Source organism: Anguilla anguilla, chromosome 17 (assembly GCF_013347855.1).
Source record: "Anguilla anguilla isolate fAngAng1 chromosome 17, fAngAng1.pri, whole genome shotgun sequence".
NCBI lineage: Eukaryota > Metazoa > Chordata > Actinopteri > Anguilliformes > Anguillidae > Anguilla > Anguilla anguilla.
In genome coordinates, this window is record NC_049217.1 from 16,306,596 (window position 1) to 16,324,095 (window position 17,500).

The 17,500-nt window shown below is 45.1% G+C and overlaps 1 protein-coding gene across 1 annotated transcript in view; it reads right to left on the reverse strand.

Moving 5' to 3' along the window:
• Positions 1-17,500, reverse strand: part of shank1 (SH3 and multiple ankyrin repeat domains 1) — a 106,519-nt gene that overhangs the window by 40,999 nt on the left and 48,020 nt on the right. The window contains 9 exon segments of the mRNA XM_035398841.1: positions 4,718-4,793; positions 5,097-5,210; positions 6,092-6,240; positions 6,569-6,693; positions 7,907-8,076; positions 9,874-9,940; positions 11,660-11,737; positions 12,090-12,206; positions 15,440-15,607. Of these exon segments, the coding sequence (XP_035254732.1) occupies positions 4,718-4,793; positions 5,097-5,210; positions 6,092-6,240; positions 6,569-6,693; positions 7,907-8,076; positions 9,874-9,940; positions 11,660-11,737; positions 12,090-12,206; positions 15,440-15,607 (1,064 nt within the window).

Here is a 17,500-nt window from a genome sequence, read left to right on the forward strand (position 1 = left end):
GCTATGCTATAGTGCTCTGGATGCATGTGTGTGTGTGGGGGGTGTGTGTGTATGTGTGTGTGTGAGTGCACGTGTGTGTGTGTGTATGCATGTGAGAGTGTGAGTGTGTGTGTGTATGTATGTGTGTCTGAGTGTGTGTAGGTGTGTTTTGGTATGTGAGTGTGTTTGTGCATATGTGTGCGTGTGTGAGTGTATGTATTTGTGTGTACGCATGTGAGACTATGTGTGTGTATGTATGTGTCTGAGTGTGTGTGAGCGTATGTGTGTGTGTGTATGAATGTGAGAGTGCGCGTGTGTGTATGTATGTGTGTCTGAAGGTGTGTGTTTGTATGTGAGTGTGTTTGTGCATATATGTGTGTATAAGTGTGTTTGTGTGAATGTGAGTGTGTGTATGCGCATGTGAGTGTGTGTGCGTGTGTGAGAGAGATAGAGAGAGTCCTAAACAGCTCCTGTCTCCTGAATGATGTGAAGAGAGGACGAGTACTTCCTGGTTCTCATTTTCACAGATGGCTGCACCAGAAATTCTGCCATGTGCCTGGGGGGGGGGGGGGGGGGGGGGGGGGGGGTTGGGGGAGGGGGGTGCAGGGGGACGCATACGGTCACTCGGCAACAAGATACCAAGTCCCATGCAAACCCCAACCCCTGGTTTTATTAGTATCTTTAACCTGACTAACCTGACTTCTGTTAGAATTTTATAAATTTTTAAAAATAAATACATTTTCAACACAGCTAGTCATTACAGCATTAATATCCTTTTGACTAAACAATTGCGAGCATCTGGCGGCTGTTAGAATGGGATTTTAAAATTTGGGAAAGCACGAGTAGCGGAAGGGTGGAACGGATGAAGGGCAGGAAAGAGAGCTAGAGGAGAGGCTGGCAACGACAGGCTAAGAGGAAAGAGAGGGAAGGTTCCAGAGGATAGAATGAAAAAGTTGAAGAATGAGGTGCAGGCATTTGGCATTTTTGTCATCTAGTGTGACCTGCACTTCTTGGAATTGTAAATCCTTCTCTGTAAAGTGCTGCACAGTACCTATAGCAGGTCTCTCTCTGTAAAGTGCTGCACAGTACCTATAGCAGGTCTCTCTCTGTAAAGTGCTGCACAGTAACTATAGCAGGTCTCTCTCTGTAAAGTGCAGCACAGTACCTATAGCAGGTCTCTCTCTGTAAAGTGCTGCACAGTCACTATAGCAGGTCTCTCTCCGTGAAGTGCAGCACAGTACCTATAGCAGCTCTCTCTCTGTAAAGTGCTGCACAGTACTTATAGCAGGTCTCTCTCTGTAAAGTGCAGCACAGTACCTATAGCAGGTCTTTCTCTGTAAAGTGCAGCACAGTACCTATAGCTGGTCTCTCTCTGTAAAGTGCTGCACAGTACCTATAGCAGGTCTCTCTCTGTAAAGTGCTGCACAGTACCTATAGCAGGTCTCTCTCTGTAAAGTGCAGCACAGTGCCTATAGCAGGTCTCTCTCTGTAAAGTGCTGCACAGTACCTATAGCAGGTCTCTCTCTGTAAAGTGCTGCACAGTACCTATAGCAGGTCTCTCTCTGTAAAGTGCTGCACAGTACCTATAGCAGGTCTCTCTCTGTAAAGTGTGTAATAGTGGGACAGCCGTGTTCAAACCTGCCACTGACCAACTCACCCCCCACCCTCCTCACTGCTGCTCTCAGTACATACAGGATACACTGAGTACATATATTGTCATATGTTGACAAGAAAATGGATTCATAAATATATTTCAGAGTTACAATTTTGTGACAGCATTGTTCATGTCAACATGCACAGTAGGACATAGGGTTTAAGCCTAGATAGCTAAGTTGTGGGTTTAGAAATAGGTCCTCCTGGATGGAGGCTGCCCCCCCCACCACCTCCTACTGCAAAGTCAGAGAAAGAGCAGGTGGCTCCACGAGCCAACGATGCTGGTAGAGACACCGGAGGTGCATCTCAGAAACATTCTTAGTGTTGAACCTTGTACCTATCTCTCTCTCTTTTCCGCTCTCTCTCCTCCCTCTCTCTCCTCTATCTCTATCTCTCTCTCTCTTTTGCACCCTCTCACTCTCTCTCCCCCCAGTGCCCTTCACTACCTGACCTCCTTTCTGGAACATACAGATGGAGACACCATGGGGGTGAGAGAGTGTTAGAGAGAAAATTAAAAATTAGAGGGGGGAAGACAGATATAGCGACAAACAGGGAGAGGGGGGTAACAGTGATAAAGAGAGGAAGAGAGTTCTGAAAGGGGCAGGGAGGATGGTAAAAACAGCTTTTGGGAGAGTAATTGGACAACAATGCAACGATGGGAAAGTACCATGACAATGAGACAATAATGAAACAATGAGGATTAAATGCGGTTAAATACAATTACATAATTGGGAAGGCTAGAGCCAGCTGTTAACATGGAAACATTTCTGCCGGAGGATACAATATCTTAATTTGATTAAAAGCCAGAGCGGAAAAACTCGTCAACACGAGCACTTCACGAGGACTGGCCCAAAGTAAGGAACGCTGGAGCACGGAACGCGTTGCTCAGGGCCCAGGGCTGGGTCAAATACGCATTTGTTTTGGATTCAAATACTTTTCTGTGCTCTATTGATCTAGCCTGGTGTTAATTGAGCCTGCCAGTATGACCAGAAGGCGGGGTTTGCAATTTTTTGAGAGTATATCATTGGTTCCAATACACCAGACAAGATCAGTAAAGCGTAGGAAAGTATTTGAATCCAAAACAAACACGTATTTGACCCAGGTCTGCTCAGGGCAAAAGACACAGTTTTAATGAACAGGGTAGGACTGACGTTTCCACGTCTTCCTCAGAGTCAAAAAATAGACTAAAAGCCACTTCTAGATAATTGTTGACCACTATCTTACTAGCTTGTAATGCAAATGTTATTTATTTTGCGCTTTTGAATGTGTGAAAATGATTTTCGTAATCGAGCTGGTGACTCAAAATGACAGGCTAATCTTTACACCAGGGCGGGTGCAGTCCAACAGCCGAATGTTTCACTGCATGTTTAAATTCTGTCGTTCCCACCTAGGCGAGGAGGAGGGTCAGCGTCCGAGCGGGTCGGTCCCGATCTACTCCGAGCCTCGGTTTGTGAAACAAGACCCACATCTGCTGCGGTTTCGCCAACGGCATGCGCTGAAGGGTTCTTGCCGAAAATAAGAGCGGTTAAGTGTGAATATAAATTGTTCGGCAACGGGAGGCGTGATTGGTCCCCTCCTCGGACGCAGAGACTTACGTGTTATAGTTTTAGTTTACAGGCATTTAGCAGACGCTCTTATCCACAGCGACTTACGTTGTATCCAATCATACAGCTGGATTTATACTGGAGCAACGCAGGTTAAGTGCTTTCGCTCAAGGGTACAACGGCAGTGTCCATCTCGGGGAATCGAGCCTGCGACCTTCAGGTTACAAGACCAACTCCTTAGCCGTTATACTACACTGTAATGCGTTATGACTGACCCCGCCCCATGGATGCATCGCTCTCCATTCGAGTCCCTTCCTCTAATTAATTATTCTCTGGGCCCAAATTGGGGGTGAGAGCAAGAACTGGACAACCGGCTGGAAGCCAGTGCTCTAGGCTTTGAAACTGAAAAAATGACCCACATCACTACTACCTTACCTAGAGGGACTCCACATAACAACATGTAGAGGACAGCAAGGGAAGACTTTCGACTTCTGATTCCAGGTATGGGCAATCGAGCCCGTTAAAAAACTAAGATAGACGAAGAGCAAGATAAGCTGAGCAGGGTCATACTGAATCCGTCCCCAGACCTTGCTGGGATGTAATGGGCTCTATAAGACATCAAGGGAAGGGAAATAATGAAATATTGCACGTCCAGCCTGTAACATGAGTCCCAAAACTGCTGGAATATCTTAGAATGGCAATGAACAAAAAATTCAAATGCAATAGGGAATCACACAAAACATCAAAATCAACCAATCAAGCCCCATGTATATAGTTCAGTCCAACATGTGATCTGCTGGGGTCATAGAGAGCCACAAAGTTTCCACGCATCCAAGATTCAGGAGTCAGAAATCAGCCTCACTGCAAAACACATCAGTCTCACTAAGGAACACATCAGCCTGACTGCAGAACACATCAGTCTCATTGCAGAAGACATCAGTCTCATTGTAGAAAACATCAGTCTCACTGTAGACCACATCAGTCTCACTGTAGAACACATCAATCTCATTGCAGAACACATCAGTGTCACTACAGAACACATCAGTCTCACTGCCTTCACCAACAACATTTTACAAATTGAATTTTTTAAAAGCTGTGAAACTGAATTAAAGCAGCAGAAACCTATAAATGTATTTCTTGCACCCTTGGTGATGAAATAGAGCTGAAAAACACCATCGACGTCAAGATGCGTATGAAACCAGCTGGATCCAGCGGGTCCAAGGGTACAACCCCACTTAAAGTGAGCCCAGGGGCTAAAGCACACATTATAGTGGATACCGCAGGGAAGACCCAGCACTAAACCGGGTGTACGCTAGCCTTCAGGTGAAGCCATTTCTGCTGAAGAGGAGGACAGTTAACCCTGGACACCAGCCTGACCACGTACCCATCGCACATCACCGGCCACATGCCCGCACAGGACCTCAGTCTGCGCGGCCCGATACAGCTCAACACAGCCCAGGTCACACGGTTAGCCTAGCTTAGCGATGGCGAGTTCGCCAGCATCCCGGGCGCCCGCACGTAGGGAAAAAACCGGTCCTTACCTGGGGGCGTCGAAGCTGTCGTACGATCCGACGGTGTAGTGGCGGAAGAGCCTCTTGGCTTTCTCGCTGCGGCTGTCTACAACGCAGAAACAGGACGGAATTAGCATCTCGCGCGTAGCGTCGCCTGAACCCGCGATCCGGCGCCAGGTCTAGCTGTCGACTCGGCTGCACGCGTTCGAGCTAGCGGGACAGAACGGAGAAGAAGGCTTCTCGAAACTCTCCCCCGTTTCCCTCGCTTTTCCCGAACGCTCCCTCGACCCCCGTCGGCGGCGGCTAGCTGAGTTCCGCCCCCGAACGCGGGACGCCTTGCCGTTGCTGAGTCGCGGTGTGTTTCCGGAAGGTTCCGGCGGAGGCGCGCGCCGGCGCCCGTGTGCCTCACCTGAGCGGCTGTCCTGGCTGCGCGCGGCCACCTCCTCCACGCACTCGGAGGGGAACCAGCCGGTCCGGCCCTTCACCGTCCCCTCCCAGAAGCCCCCCTCGCCCACGCTCAGCACTGCCAGGGGAGGGGTCAGACAGAGAGAGAGAGAGAGAGAGAGAGGCGTGTCGCTACGGTCACAGCCGAAAACACGATCAAATTGATACAAACACAGAGCCCCTCCCAAAACAGTATCGCTGGACTGCAGTGGTTTAGGGTTTCATTTCACGTATTTGCCTTTATGGCAGAGGTTCTGTGTGTAGTGTGTTATTGTGCCATGGTGTGTGTAGTGCATTATTGTGCTGTGCTGTGGTGTAGTGTGTTATCGTGCTGTGCTGTGGTGTAGCGTGTTATTGTGCTGAGCTGTGTGTAGTGTGTTGTCCTGTTGTGCTGTGCGTAGTGTGTTATTGTGCTGTGCTGTGGTGTTGCGTGTTATTGTGCTGAGCTGAGTGTAGTGTGTTATCCTGCAGTGCTGTGTGTAGTGTGTTATCGTGCTGTGTGTATTGTGTAATTGTACTGTGTGTAGTGTGTTATCGTGCTGTGCTGGGTGTAATGTGTTATCATGCTGTCCTATGTGTAGTGTGTTATCATGCTGTGCTGTGTGTAGTGTGTTATCGTGCTGTGCGTAGTGTGTTATCATGCTGTACTGTGTGTAGTGTGTTATCGTGCTGTGTGTAGTGTGTTATCGTGCTGTGCTGTGTGTAGTGTGTTATCGTGCTGTGTGTATTGTGTAATTGTACTGTGTGTAGTGTGTTATCGTGCTGTGCTGGGTGTAATGTGTTATCATGCTGTCCTATGTGTAGTGTGTTATCATGCTGTGCTGTGCGTAGTGTGTTATCATGCTGTACTGTGTGTAGTGTGTTATCGTGCTGTGTGTAGTGTGTTATCGTGCTGTCTGTAGTGTGTTATCGTGCTGTGTGCTGTGTCTGTGTGAAAGCACCGCTCTCCTGCTCCCTCACCTTTGACTTTGTCGCCCCTGTTTAGGCTGAGCTCTCTCTCCCCCTGAGCTGTGTGGGATCGCGTTGCCACAAACACCCGTCCCGGGACAGCGCTGTACAGGCGCCGCCGCTGACCCCCCGTCGTTCCTGTACTCGCGCCCGAGCCCGACCTGCCCACGACGGGACACAGAGAGGGGAGAGGTGGTGAGGGGGTTGCCTCATTTATTATAAAGATGAGAGTGTAGGTCGAGACAGGGCCGAAGAACAGAGGGAGGGTGCAGCAGAGAGGTTGTAGAAGATTGAGGGTGTAGCCGAGAGGGCGTGTAATAGAGGATGGAGCAGATTGAGCGTTCAGCAGAGAGGGTGTTACACATGGAGGGTGGAGTAGACAGGCATAGCAGAGAGGGTGTAGCAGACTGAGGGTGTATTTCCGGTAGAAAGCATTCTCATATTAATAACTCATTTTTGAGAAACGTCAGGCAGAAGGCTGCCCCTCACCCCTGCCTCGGCCGAGGCTGGCGGCTCCTGTCCTCCCTCTCCCCAACCCTCCCGCGGGACGGGGAGCGGGTGCGAGCCCCCCGGGGGCTGCTGGAGCTGCGCAGGGTCCCAGTGGGCTTATACCCCTGGGGGGGGAGGGGGGGGGTTAATTTTCTCTGTTAATAATAATAATAGTAATAATAATAATAATAATAATAATAATATTCATCATCATCATCATCATCATCATCATAATTATATTATTATAAAAATAATAATATGAATAATACTAACATTATTAATAATAATAATAATAATAATAATAATAATAATAATATTCATCATCATCATAATAATAATAATAATAATGTCTTCGTGTTTATTCTTATGTATTTCCTTATATATTTCATCAACATCAACATTAACATTTTTACAACATTTGATAATTTTTGTTATTATTTTGTTGTTTTTAGTCTTAATGTAGTCTGGACGAACGCATGTACTTCCTGGGGCAAAAGGGAGGAGCCTCTGCCGCTGGGAGCCAGCGGCAGCTTCCCTATTGGTTAATCGAACTGTCTGCCGGTTCTATCTCCGCCCCCCCCCCGTTCCGTGTGTGCTGCAATCTAAGTCCCGACTGAAACACACCAGCGAAACGGACAAAGCTATCGAGCTAACCCAAATTATCTGCTAAAAACAGAATTATGGACACATTCGAAGAATATTTTAATTCTGTTATATCACAGACTTGCCAAATACATGGCGTGACTTCGTTAAAGGACCTTCAGCGCATATGTTTGGATTCGCTGTTATCGAACAGAGATGTACTCGCTTGCTTGCCTACAGGATTTGGCAAAAGTTTTATTTTTCAAGCGTGGCCTACGGTATGCAGTCTGCTATCAAATAAATACCCAGAATATGGCCAGAAGAAGCAATGGTTTTGATTGTTTGCCCGTTACAATCAATACAATCATGTTCCCCAAAGAGTGGCGAACTGATGCGGGTCTGTGGAAAAGTTTGCCTCCGGTAATGTTTTCCGGTGCACATTTCAGACCACGTCTGGCCAGAACACTCTGATTGGTTGGGAAAATGCAACTATCCCGGGAATTTGCCTCCTTCGTTTATGCCTAGAACATCAAGGCATCGGCCAGGCTCTGTTGAACAAACAAAGTGAAAAAAGAGACTGGCTCACAAGGCTAGTCTTAATGTTACGGTTGCCGTTACTAACAGCGTTCAGTGATCGTCCTTTTGTATTTCCGCTATGTGCTTTAGCAGTGCACAGGTATCATTTCTGTGTTAATGAAGTACCTGTAGACCCCGCAGAGCGCAGCATGGGTAGAGAGAGGGGGGGGGGGGGCCTACCTGCACAGACACTATGTTGCTGCTGGGGGCATTAGGAAAGGCCATCCAGTCGGGCAGGTTCATGCTGTTGTCGCTGTTGGCGCGGAGGAAGGGGTGGGGGTGGGGCAGGGCCAGGGTTCGAGCGCTCTCTCGCCGCAGGGGGGCATATTTGGGGGACTCCAGAAAGGGCACTGAGAGAGAGAGAGAGAGAGAGAGAGAGAGAGAGAGAAATGGACAAACGGACGGAAGGAAAAAGAGAGAAAAATTAAATACGGTGTTAAAATGTATGATGTTAAGTTGAGGATTTTTACGCAGACAACATTAACAACCGCACAAAGCCGTAGAGCAAATAAAAATACGATCAAATGAAATTTATCACAGCCTAGACAGACGAAACACTGAGGTCATGCAAGCTGCAGTCTAGAGTTCTCATATACTGTAATGAAGAGTACATAATGAGTACATTATGAAGATTATTGTGTATTTTTATTTAGTTCAATTCTTTGGCAATTCATTAGGGAACTTAAACCCGTTAATGATAGCCGTCGGACTGCTTCTAACCCCTAGTACTCAACCATGTTATCAGGCTGGCCATTTGATCCAATCCAAGCTGCAATTATGTGGGTAAGTACCTTTGCTCTTGATTCTGTTGACTTGAAACCTACACAGTAAAATGTTACATTTTAATTTTAAATTGTTTAAAAGTTAAATCAACTCCTACGGAGTACATATGGACTCATATGTTCTCGGTTAACACTGGACATTTTACTATGTAGAGTCGTTTGTTGAACCTTACAAGTCAGATGGGTCATTGGAAGTTAGGCGATCACCATGTTTGTCTGGGTCACTAATGGTAGATATGAAATTATGCTTTGATTGCAGGTGAGACTGTAAACTAGCTACATGACTCGTACACAAAAGCTTTTTTTAAGGGCAAGTTCTCTCTTTGTCTATAACTAAAATATCCATGTAAATGGTGCAGATTTAACAATCCAGATTCTTTTGTTCTACTTTCTTTCTCCACATAATAGCACCTGCATAGCACCCTAATTAACCCTCCTGTTGCTGTCTGGGTCAAAATGACCTGATCCTGAGTTTAACAGCAGTGAAAGCCTCTGAAATTTAATTTTTTCAGCATGGAATTTGATTACTTTTCCTGGAGTGGCCCTACCATTAGAAAAAGTTAATCATTCATTTTCTTATATTTTTATAAAAGTGCTACACCATCAGGGTAAAAAGACTCTTATGACTCTTTTTTAACCCTGCAGTTATGAAATAAGAAGTCATAATCAAAGTTAAGCTCCACAGATCTATTAGGACAAAGAAATATGTATTATTATGTGTTTCGCAGAAAAATGAATGGTGTAGACTGACGAAATACAATCTCTTTAGACTGTGAAGTTAGGTAAACAGTTATTAATTGATTCATAGATTACATTACATTACAGGCATTTAGCAGACGCTCTTATCCAGAGCGACTTACACAACTTTTACATAGCATTTTACATTGTATCCATTTATACAGCAGGATATATACTGAAGCAATGCAGGTTAAGTACCTTGCTCAAGGGTACAACGGAAGTGTCCTACCCGGGAATCGAACCTGCGACCTTTCGGTTACAAGCCCAGTTCCTTACCCACTGTGCTACAGAGTTAAGAGTTCAAGCTCAGGCTTTATCACAAAGGTCTGGTGAGGGTGGGTTATTTATGAAGCTGTGGACATGGGTTAAAAGTCAGACTGATTATCTAATGTTTGTTGGTGATCAAAACCTTGGTTGATTTCTATGTTAACTGGTGCAGCCCTAGTGTGTGTACCACAAGAAGTATAAATTTACGTAACAGACATATACCAGTGACTAAAAAACTACTGTGGTACACAGGCACAGACAGACATGCATGCAAACCTAGTATAACAAGTCTTTCCCCTCTCTCTCTCTCTCTCTCACACACACACACGCACTCACTCACACAACAAGCATAAGACTTACCTACATCTGATTCACGGTGGTTTTTAATGACCTCTCCCAGTTCAAAATGGCCAGACATTACAGCAACCTGAAAAACAAGCGCATGCACACACACACACACACACACACACACACATACATGTACACACACACACGCACACACGCACACACACACTGCAACATATGTTGAATGTAAAGGGGAAACTGACACTCACGCCAACATGCACACATTTTTTTAAACACTTCTCCAGACATTTTAGAGTAACATACACGATAAACAGACCCATATTGATTAGATTAGTAGGTACAGAGTGGAGATAGACAAAATTTAGTGAAACAGCTTTTCTGCACAAAAGCATGCATTGAGTTCCACAATCATGAAGACTAACTTGCCAAACTGATTTGAATGAAAGGGTAGTGCTTGTCTTTACTTGTAAAACAGACTTTAAGTTGAATACAGGTCATTGTGTTGATGTACCTTCATTGTACACACTCACACACACACACACACACACACACTGAATTACAGAAAATCAGTACAAACACTTCTTTTCCAGCTGGCAGTTCGATCCCCTCTCTCTCTGCCACCGTTTGTAAATTAGCGAAGAGAAAATTCATTCCGCATAATGGATAATTGCACACCCGTTTATTGTACAATATCTAGTTGATCCAACACTTTTTTGTATAGCGGCACAGTTGGTTAAGTGGATATAATTTCAACGTGGTGCAATTAGAAATTGGACTTGATAATGGCGATTAAAGACCTTACTACTGTTTTAGATGATATTCTTAGTCTGCACAGTTTGCTTAACCCTTTAGTTATGTAGGGTGTCAGGTGGCTATTAGCAGCTATAATGTATAATATTAATAATAAACTATGAGCACCTCAATGCCGAGTAAGTTTTTAAAATATCAGAAAAATGTTTCTCACGTTCAGCATCTGATTTCACCGGCCAAAATTTGGATGAGTCAACTACCAATGTGACGGTTCAAAAATAACCTTCCTGCAAGCTTGTTACTGAGTGTCCGGCGAGAAGCTGTGGAAGGAGAGCATCACAAGGGCAGCAAGAGACGCAGAGGAAAAGCACACCCTGAGCTGGAAAACACACCCTGAGCAGCCAAAGCACACCCTGGGCTCAAAGACACACCCTGGGTTGATAAACACATCTTAATTAGCCAAAACACACCCTGAGCTGAGAGACACACCCTAATCAGCCAAAACACACCCTGGACTGAAAAACACATCCTGGGCTGAGTAACACAACCTGCAAAGCCAAAACACACCCTGAGCAGCAAAAACTAGGCAGATGCAGAATATGACCCACACATCATGCATTGACACAATTGTGAATGTCTAATTCATCAACAATGAAACAATGGAAGTGGAGTAACTGGCAAAAACAAACCCCAAAACAAACCAGAAGGGCGGTGCCAAGAGGAATTACTCTAATACACAGAGAACTCCCCTTTGGCCTGAGAGGATGCCATATGGCCCCTTCACAGCACAGCTCGAGCAGAGTAAAAGCCTTCATTCCAACAAACAGCTTCTGACTGCAACTAATTAAAATTAATTAAGATACAGTGATTGGATACTCATACACATGGACTATAGTCCACACATATCCCTGTTATTGCATAAAGCCTCCTACCAATTAGACCACGTAAGGCTTACATGTCATAATAAACACTGTTGAAAGACACAACAAAAATACCAAACATTTTTGGTATTTTAAAAAGTCCCTGTCATATATCCACGTAGCAAAATCAAAATGTTAGCCAGGTTGTGTAGCTAGCATGCACACGTTACCTGGAAAGGAGTTTGTCCGCTGTTGTTCTTTGTGTCCTTGTTGGCACCTCTATAGAGCAGAATACGCGCACAGCTTTCCTGAATGAACCCAGCAGCCAGGAGAAGCAGACAAAGGAACAACAAGACAATTCATAAACATGTCACCATGAGTCAGGAACTCATTAATTAATCAGAGACACGGATTAGCAACAGCAATATTTAATACTTAATGGTCTGTGAGACTTGTTGCGAGAATCTGGAGTTCCGTACGGTTTGTTAACAGTAACTCTGAGTAGTTTCTGAGTTTGATTATTTAAAAGTTTATTGAGTAACTCAATTCACGTATGAAAGCAGGCTGTCAAGAAATATGAATCTTTAGCTTTATTTACAAGATTCATGCATTGTACAATGTTCCCTCGTTTATTACTTTGAGGGTGTGGGAAGGGGTTACCTTATTGTACAGGGCACAGATGTGCAGGGCAGTGTTTCCTGAGGCATTCTGGGAAGTTGAGTCCGCTCCATAAAAGAGAAGGTGCTCTAGGTGCTGGGAGTGACCGTGTTGACAGGCCTGAGAGTGACAGAACCCCCCCAGGAAGGGGGAATTTGAGGAGCGCAGGGTCGCAGAACGAAGAATGGAGGATAGAGGGCAGAGGAGGAAAAGCAGATAATGGAAAGAGAGAGGGAATTGGAGAGAGAGAGGGAGAGAGTGGAGAGGAGAGAAGGAGAGAGACGTTTAATGCAGCGTTCGGCTCTTTGCCAGCAATGACACCTCTGTTAATTAACACTTGGGCATAAGCGAGAAAACGAACTGTGAGCAGGAAACCTGTGCATGTGAAACCTGCAGATACACAGAGGCTGAAAATACACTTTTACACACACACACACACATACACACACACATGCTTATACACACAGGTGCTCACACACTCATGCTCACACACACACACACATACACACATACAGCCACAGGGACACACACACAAAAGAATGGAGAGAAATTATCAAACACAAAAGCGCACACAGGAAGCAGGAAACAGGAAATGGTCCATTCTCCCCGCACATTGGTGGCTTTACCTTCAGTTGGGAGTGCCTCTGGGGAGCAGTGATGGAGTCATGGGGGTGATGGAGGGATGAGGAGGTTCAGGGATGAAGGAATGGACACCCAGCCTTCTCACACGCTCCGTCACCCTGATCTACAGACAGGTGGAAATGAGAGGGGGAAAGAAGGAGGGAGTGAAGATGGAGAGAGAGGAAAGGAGGGGGAAAGAAAGGGCAGGGAGATGGAGAGATGAGAAAGAGGGGTGGAGGAAATTATGGAGTGAGACGTGTATAATGACAGAGTGAGGGTGCTGAATTATATTAATGATAGACAGACAGACAGACAGACAGATAGACAGATGCACAGGTGTTGAGACATACAAGCGGCACTCGGAAAGACACATCAATACAAGTATCAGCAATTTACACGCAAACGCACACACATACGCGTGCAAACATAAACGCACGGCGTGCATGTGTGTGTGTGCTAGTGTGTGACGTGTGTGTGCGTGCGTGTGAGTGTGTGTCCGCACTTGTGTGCACGAGTCTGTGTGCACACGTGTGTCTGTGCGCATGTGTGACGTGTGTGTGAGTTTGTGTGTGTGTGACGTGTTTGTGCGTGCGTGTGAGTGCGTGTCCGGACTTGTGTGCGTAAGTCTGTGTGCACACGTGTGTCTGTGCGCATGTGTGTGCATGTGTGTGTGTGTGTGTGTGTGTGTTAGGGATAGACGGAGATGCCACTATTTCTATTTGTATCTGTATTTGTTCAATCAACAAAATTATTTGTATTTGTATTCGAATAAAACAGTTTAAACTAAAGCTGTATAAAAAAATTTAAATCCCTGCTTTTTACCATTATGATCACTGGCACTCTATTGTTAGGATATTAAAGTATAAAAGTCATGGTTTTACAATGACATCAATGACAATTCCGTTTAACAACAGATAATTTGCTTTGTAAAGCTGTGTTCAACAATTACCTACATGTCATATAGCCATAACAGGCTTTTATAACACTGAGGTAAGGAAACAGTCAAAACAAGTTTCAAACAGGCAAATGTTTTTAGAAATCAAAACATAGTTACTCATCCTTACTCTGAACTGCATAGTACAAACTGTATGAACCCCACCACCTCTACCAGTGTGACACAGAAGTCAAACTGAAAAAATGCTTTTATAATTAAAAAACAATAGTTCTTTAGTTCAATAGTTCATCATGAACTACTGTATGCAATTAAATCTATAAAAAACTATGATGATAAAAAAAAAAACAGAATGTAAGGATAACACGTTTTGTTGTTTGCTAATACTTTCTCTTTGATGTTTGATTTGCATAAGCTTAAATAAATTAAAGAAAAAAAATCAAAAAGCTTCCCTGGGCGAAACGTAATCTTCTTTTTGTGAAGACAAGCTCCTGCACATGAGCTGGGGGCAGTCCAGAGCGATGGGGAGACATTCAACTGCTATGCTAAAAACATTGCTTGGAGGAAACAGGGGGCTGGGTCAGACATTTTAGAGCCACCCGAGCCAGTGTTGGATGTGTCATTGGCCAAAAACCTTTTTTACAACCCACTACCGTCACACTGATGGCCAACGGCGTCAGACGTATCCAGGATTACAGCATCAATTTCCGCACCAGCAACAACCGAACTTCACAACGATTACGAAACCACACATCGCAAAACTATTTTCTTGTAATAAAAGACACAACTGAATCAATTTACAAAATTTACAACATTTCTGTTTGTATTTTTAAATTATAGCAGTTTTGTTATACAGGCTAAGGCAAAATGTGTCGAGGCATATTACAAGAACACAGAGAAAAGCGCTAAAATGTGCATGAGAAAACACAAAATGGAAAAAGTAGTTAAGGAAACACAAAGTGCAATTAAAAAAAAAAAAAACATTTTTTAAGTAATTTCGTCAGTCATTCAGAACATTTTTCCCTCCCTTCTCCTAGGAGTGCGCTTTTACATGGCATAATGTATAATAGTATAATTGATACTCTCCTCGTATCAATTCCACCGAGAACGCGCAGCTTTGATAGTTTGCTGGGACCGCACACACACACAAATCTGTTATATTTTACGCAGTTGTCATGTGGTTTCTTCAAACCTGGACAAAAGCACCTGTTGTCTGTTGTCTGATTGGGGGGGGGGGGGGGGGGGGGGGGTTGTGTAGAAAATGGCACAAACTGCCTGTATTTCTAAACTGAGTCAATTTTTTTTTTCAAATTTTAGAAATGCAGTTATTTTATGCCCAAATATTTAGGAAAGTCGTGGAAGGAGGAGGATATAGCATTTATGACATGAGAGTAATTTTAATTTTAAAGTTCCTAAAGCCCCATGGTGTAACTCTGGCCTATCTAGTGTTAAGAGAAACTGTCACTCACAGTCTCTCTGCCGGTGTGTGTGTGTGTGTGCGCGCGAGGGTGTGTGTGTGTGAGTGTGTGCACGAGCGTTTGTGTGTGTGTGTGCGCTTGTACGTGAGTGTGAGTGTGTGTGCGTGCGTGTGTGTGCCTACGTGTGCGTGCGTGTGTGAGTGGGTGTGCATGCGTGTGTGTGTGTGTGCGTGCGTGTGCGAGGGTGTGTGTGTGTGTGTGTGCGTGTGAGGGTGTGTGTTTGTATATAAGTGTGAGAGTGTGTGTGTGTGTGTGTGCGGGTCCGTATGTGTGTGTGTGGGTCCGTATGCGTGTATGTGTGTGTGTGTGTGTGTGTACGTGTGTATAAGTGTGAGAGTGTGTGTGTGTGTGTGTGTGGGTACCTGATGTGTTTCATCCCAGCCATTCTCGTCCCTCATTCCCAGTTTGGCTCTGTGGTACAGCAGAGTCTCACAGCAGGAGGTGTCGCCCCCTGTCAGCACAGTGTGGTACAGCGGGGTCAGGCCCCGGCGATCTTTATAATCTGGAGAGGCTCCCAGAGACAGCAGGGTCTGGAGAAAAGAGCGAGGATTAGCAAGAAAACTACAGAACAGGGGGTTCTGGGTATTACTGTACAGACCATACATCAGAGGGTATGTGTATGAACAGGGTGAGAGTATGGTAATATGGGCATGTTCTCAATATCATTTGGTAGCAAACATATTTCCTTAGCTCTATCTTTAACTGAGCTTGTAAGGAAATGATAGCTATCTACACGCAGTGGCCACTTATATTAGGTACACCTGCTCAGTAAGGCAAATAGGCTGTTCCTCCAAACAGCGAATCACGTGGCTGCAGCTAAATACATAAAGCATGCAGACATGGTGAAGAGGTTTAGATGTTGCTGAACGAAACATCAGAACGGGCGAGACGAGTGATCTGAGAAACTTTGATCGTGGTTGCTCCAGCAACTGAGAAACAGCTGCCCTTCTGGGATTTTCACAACGCTACAGAGTTTACAAAGAAGGGCGCGACGATGAAAAAACATCCGGTGAACAGCAGTTCTGTGGCTGAAAACACCTTAAGAGAGGTCAGAGGAGAACGGGCAGACTTGTTCGAGATAACAGAAAGGCCACAAGCGCTCAAATAACAGCTGTTCGCGACAGCGGAGTGCAGAAGGGCATCTCTGAACGCACGACACGTCCAGTCTTGGAGCAGATGGGCTACAGCAGCAGAAGATCACACCGGGTTCCACTCCTGTCAGCTAAGACCCGGATGATGAGACTACAGTGGGAAGGCGATGAACCATAACTGGACGACTGAAGATTAGACAAACGTTGCCTGCTCTGACAAACATGTTCCTGTTGTGACATGCAGACGGTTGGGTCAAAATGTGACAGACAGCATTAATCCACAGCAGACCTGGGTCAAATACATCTTTTTTTTTTATTCAAATACTTTTCTGTGCTCTGTTGATCTTGCCTGGTGTAATTGAGCCTGCCAATATGAACAGAAGGTGGGGTTTGCACTTTTTGAGAGTGTTTCATTGGGTTCCAACACATCAGACCAAATCAGTAAAGTGTAGAAAAGTGTTTGAATCCAAAACAAATACGTATTTGACCCAGGTCTGACACACAGATCCATCCTGCCTTGTGCCAATGGCAGGTGTGGGGAATGTTTTCTTGGCACCCATTTGGCCCCTTAACACCTACTGAGCATCATTTGAATGCCACATCATACCAAATCATCGCGTTGTTGCTGAGCATAGGCATGGCCACAGACTACCCTTTTATCAAATGGATACTTCTAGAAGGACAGTCACACCATGTCACAAAGCACACATCATCTCAAGCCTGGCAGCGACTTGCGCTCACCAATGGCCTGCACAGTCCCCAGATCTCAGTCCAACAGAGCACCTTTGGGATGATGTGGAACGGGAGGCTCGCAGCATGAATGTGTGGCTGAAAAATCTGCAGGATGCTAAACTGTGTGATGCTGTGGAGTCAGCATGGGCTAATACCCCAAAGGGATGAATGTTTCCAGCACGTTGTTGAATCCATGCTGTGAAGAACTGAGGCTGTTCTGGAGGCAAAAACGGGGTCCTCCTCGGTACTAGATGGGTGTACCTAACAAAGTAGCTACTGAGTATGTATTACACTATTCTGCAATTACATTATTTTTTCAACCCATTGCCATAGCCACAGTGATTTTTTATTTCACTGGAGGTTTAAAAATGACAGTCACCAGAAGTGCATTATGGGTAGTGTGTCAGTAGTAATGTAAGACAGCTCAGACAGTCACCAGCAGTGCATTATGGGTAGCGTGGCAGTAGAAATATAAGACAGGTGAGACAGTCACCAGTAGTGCATTATGGGTATTGTGGCAGTAGAAATATAAGACAGCTGAGACAGTCACCAGCAGTGCATTATGGGTATTGTGGCAGTAGAAATATAAGACTGGTGAGA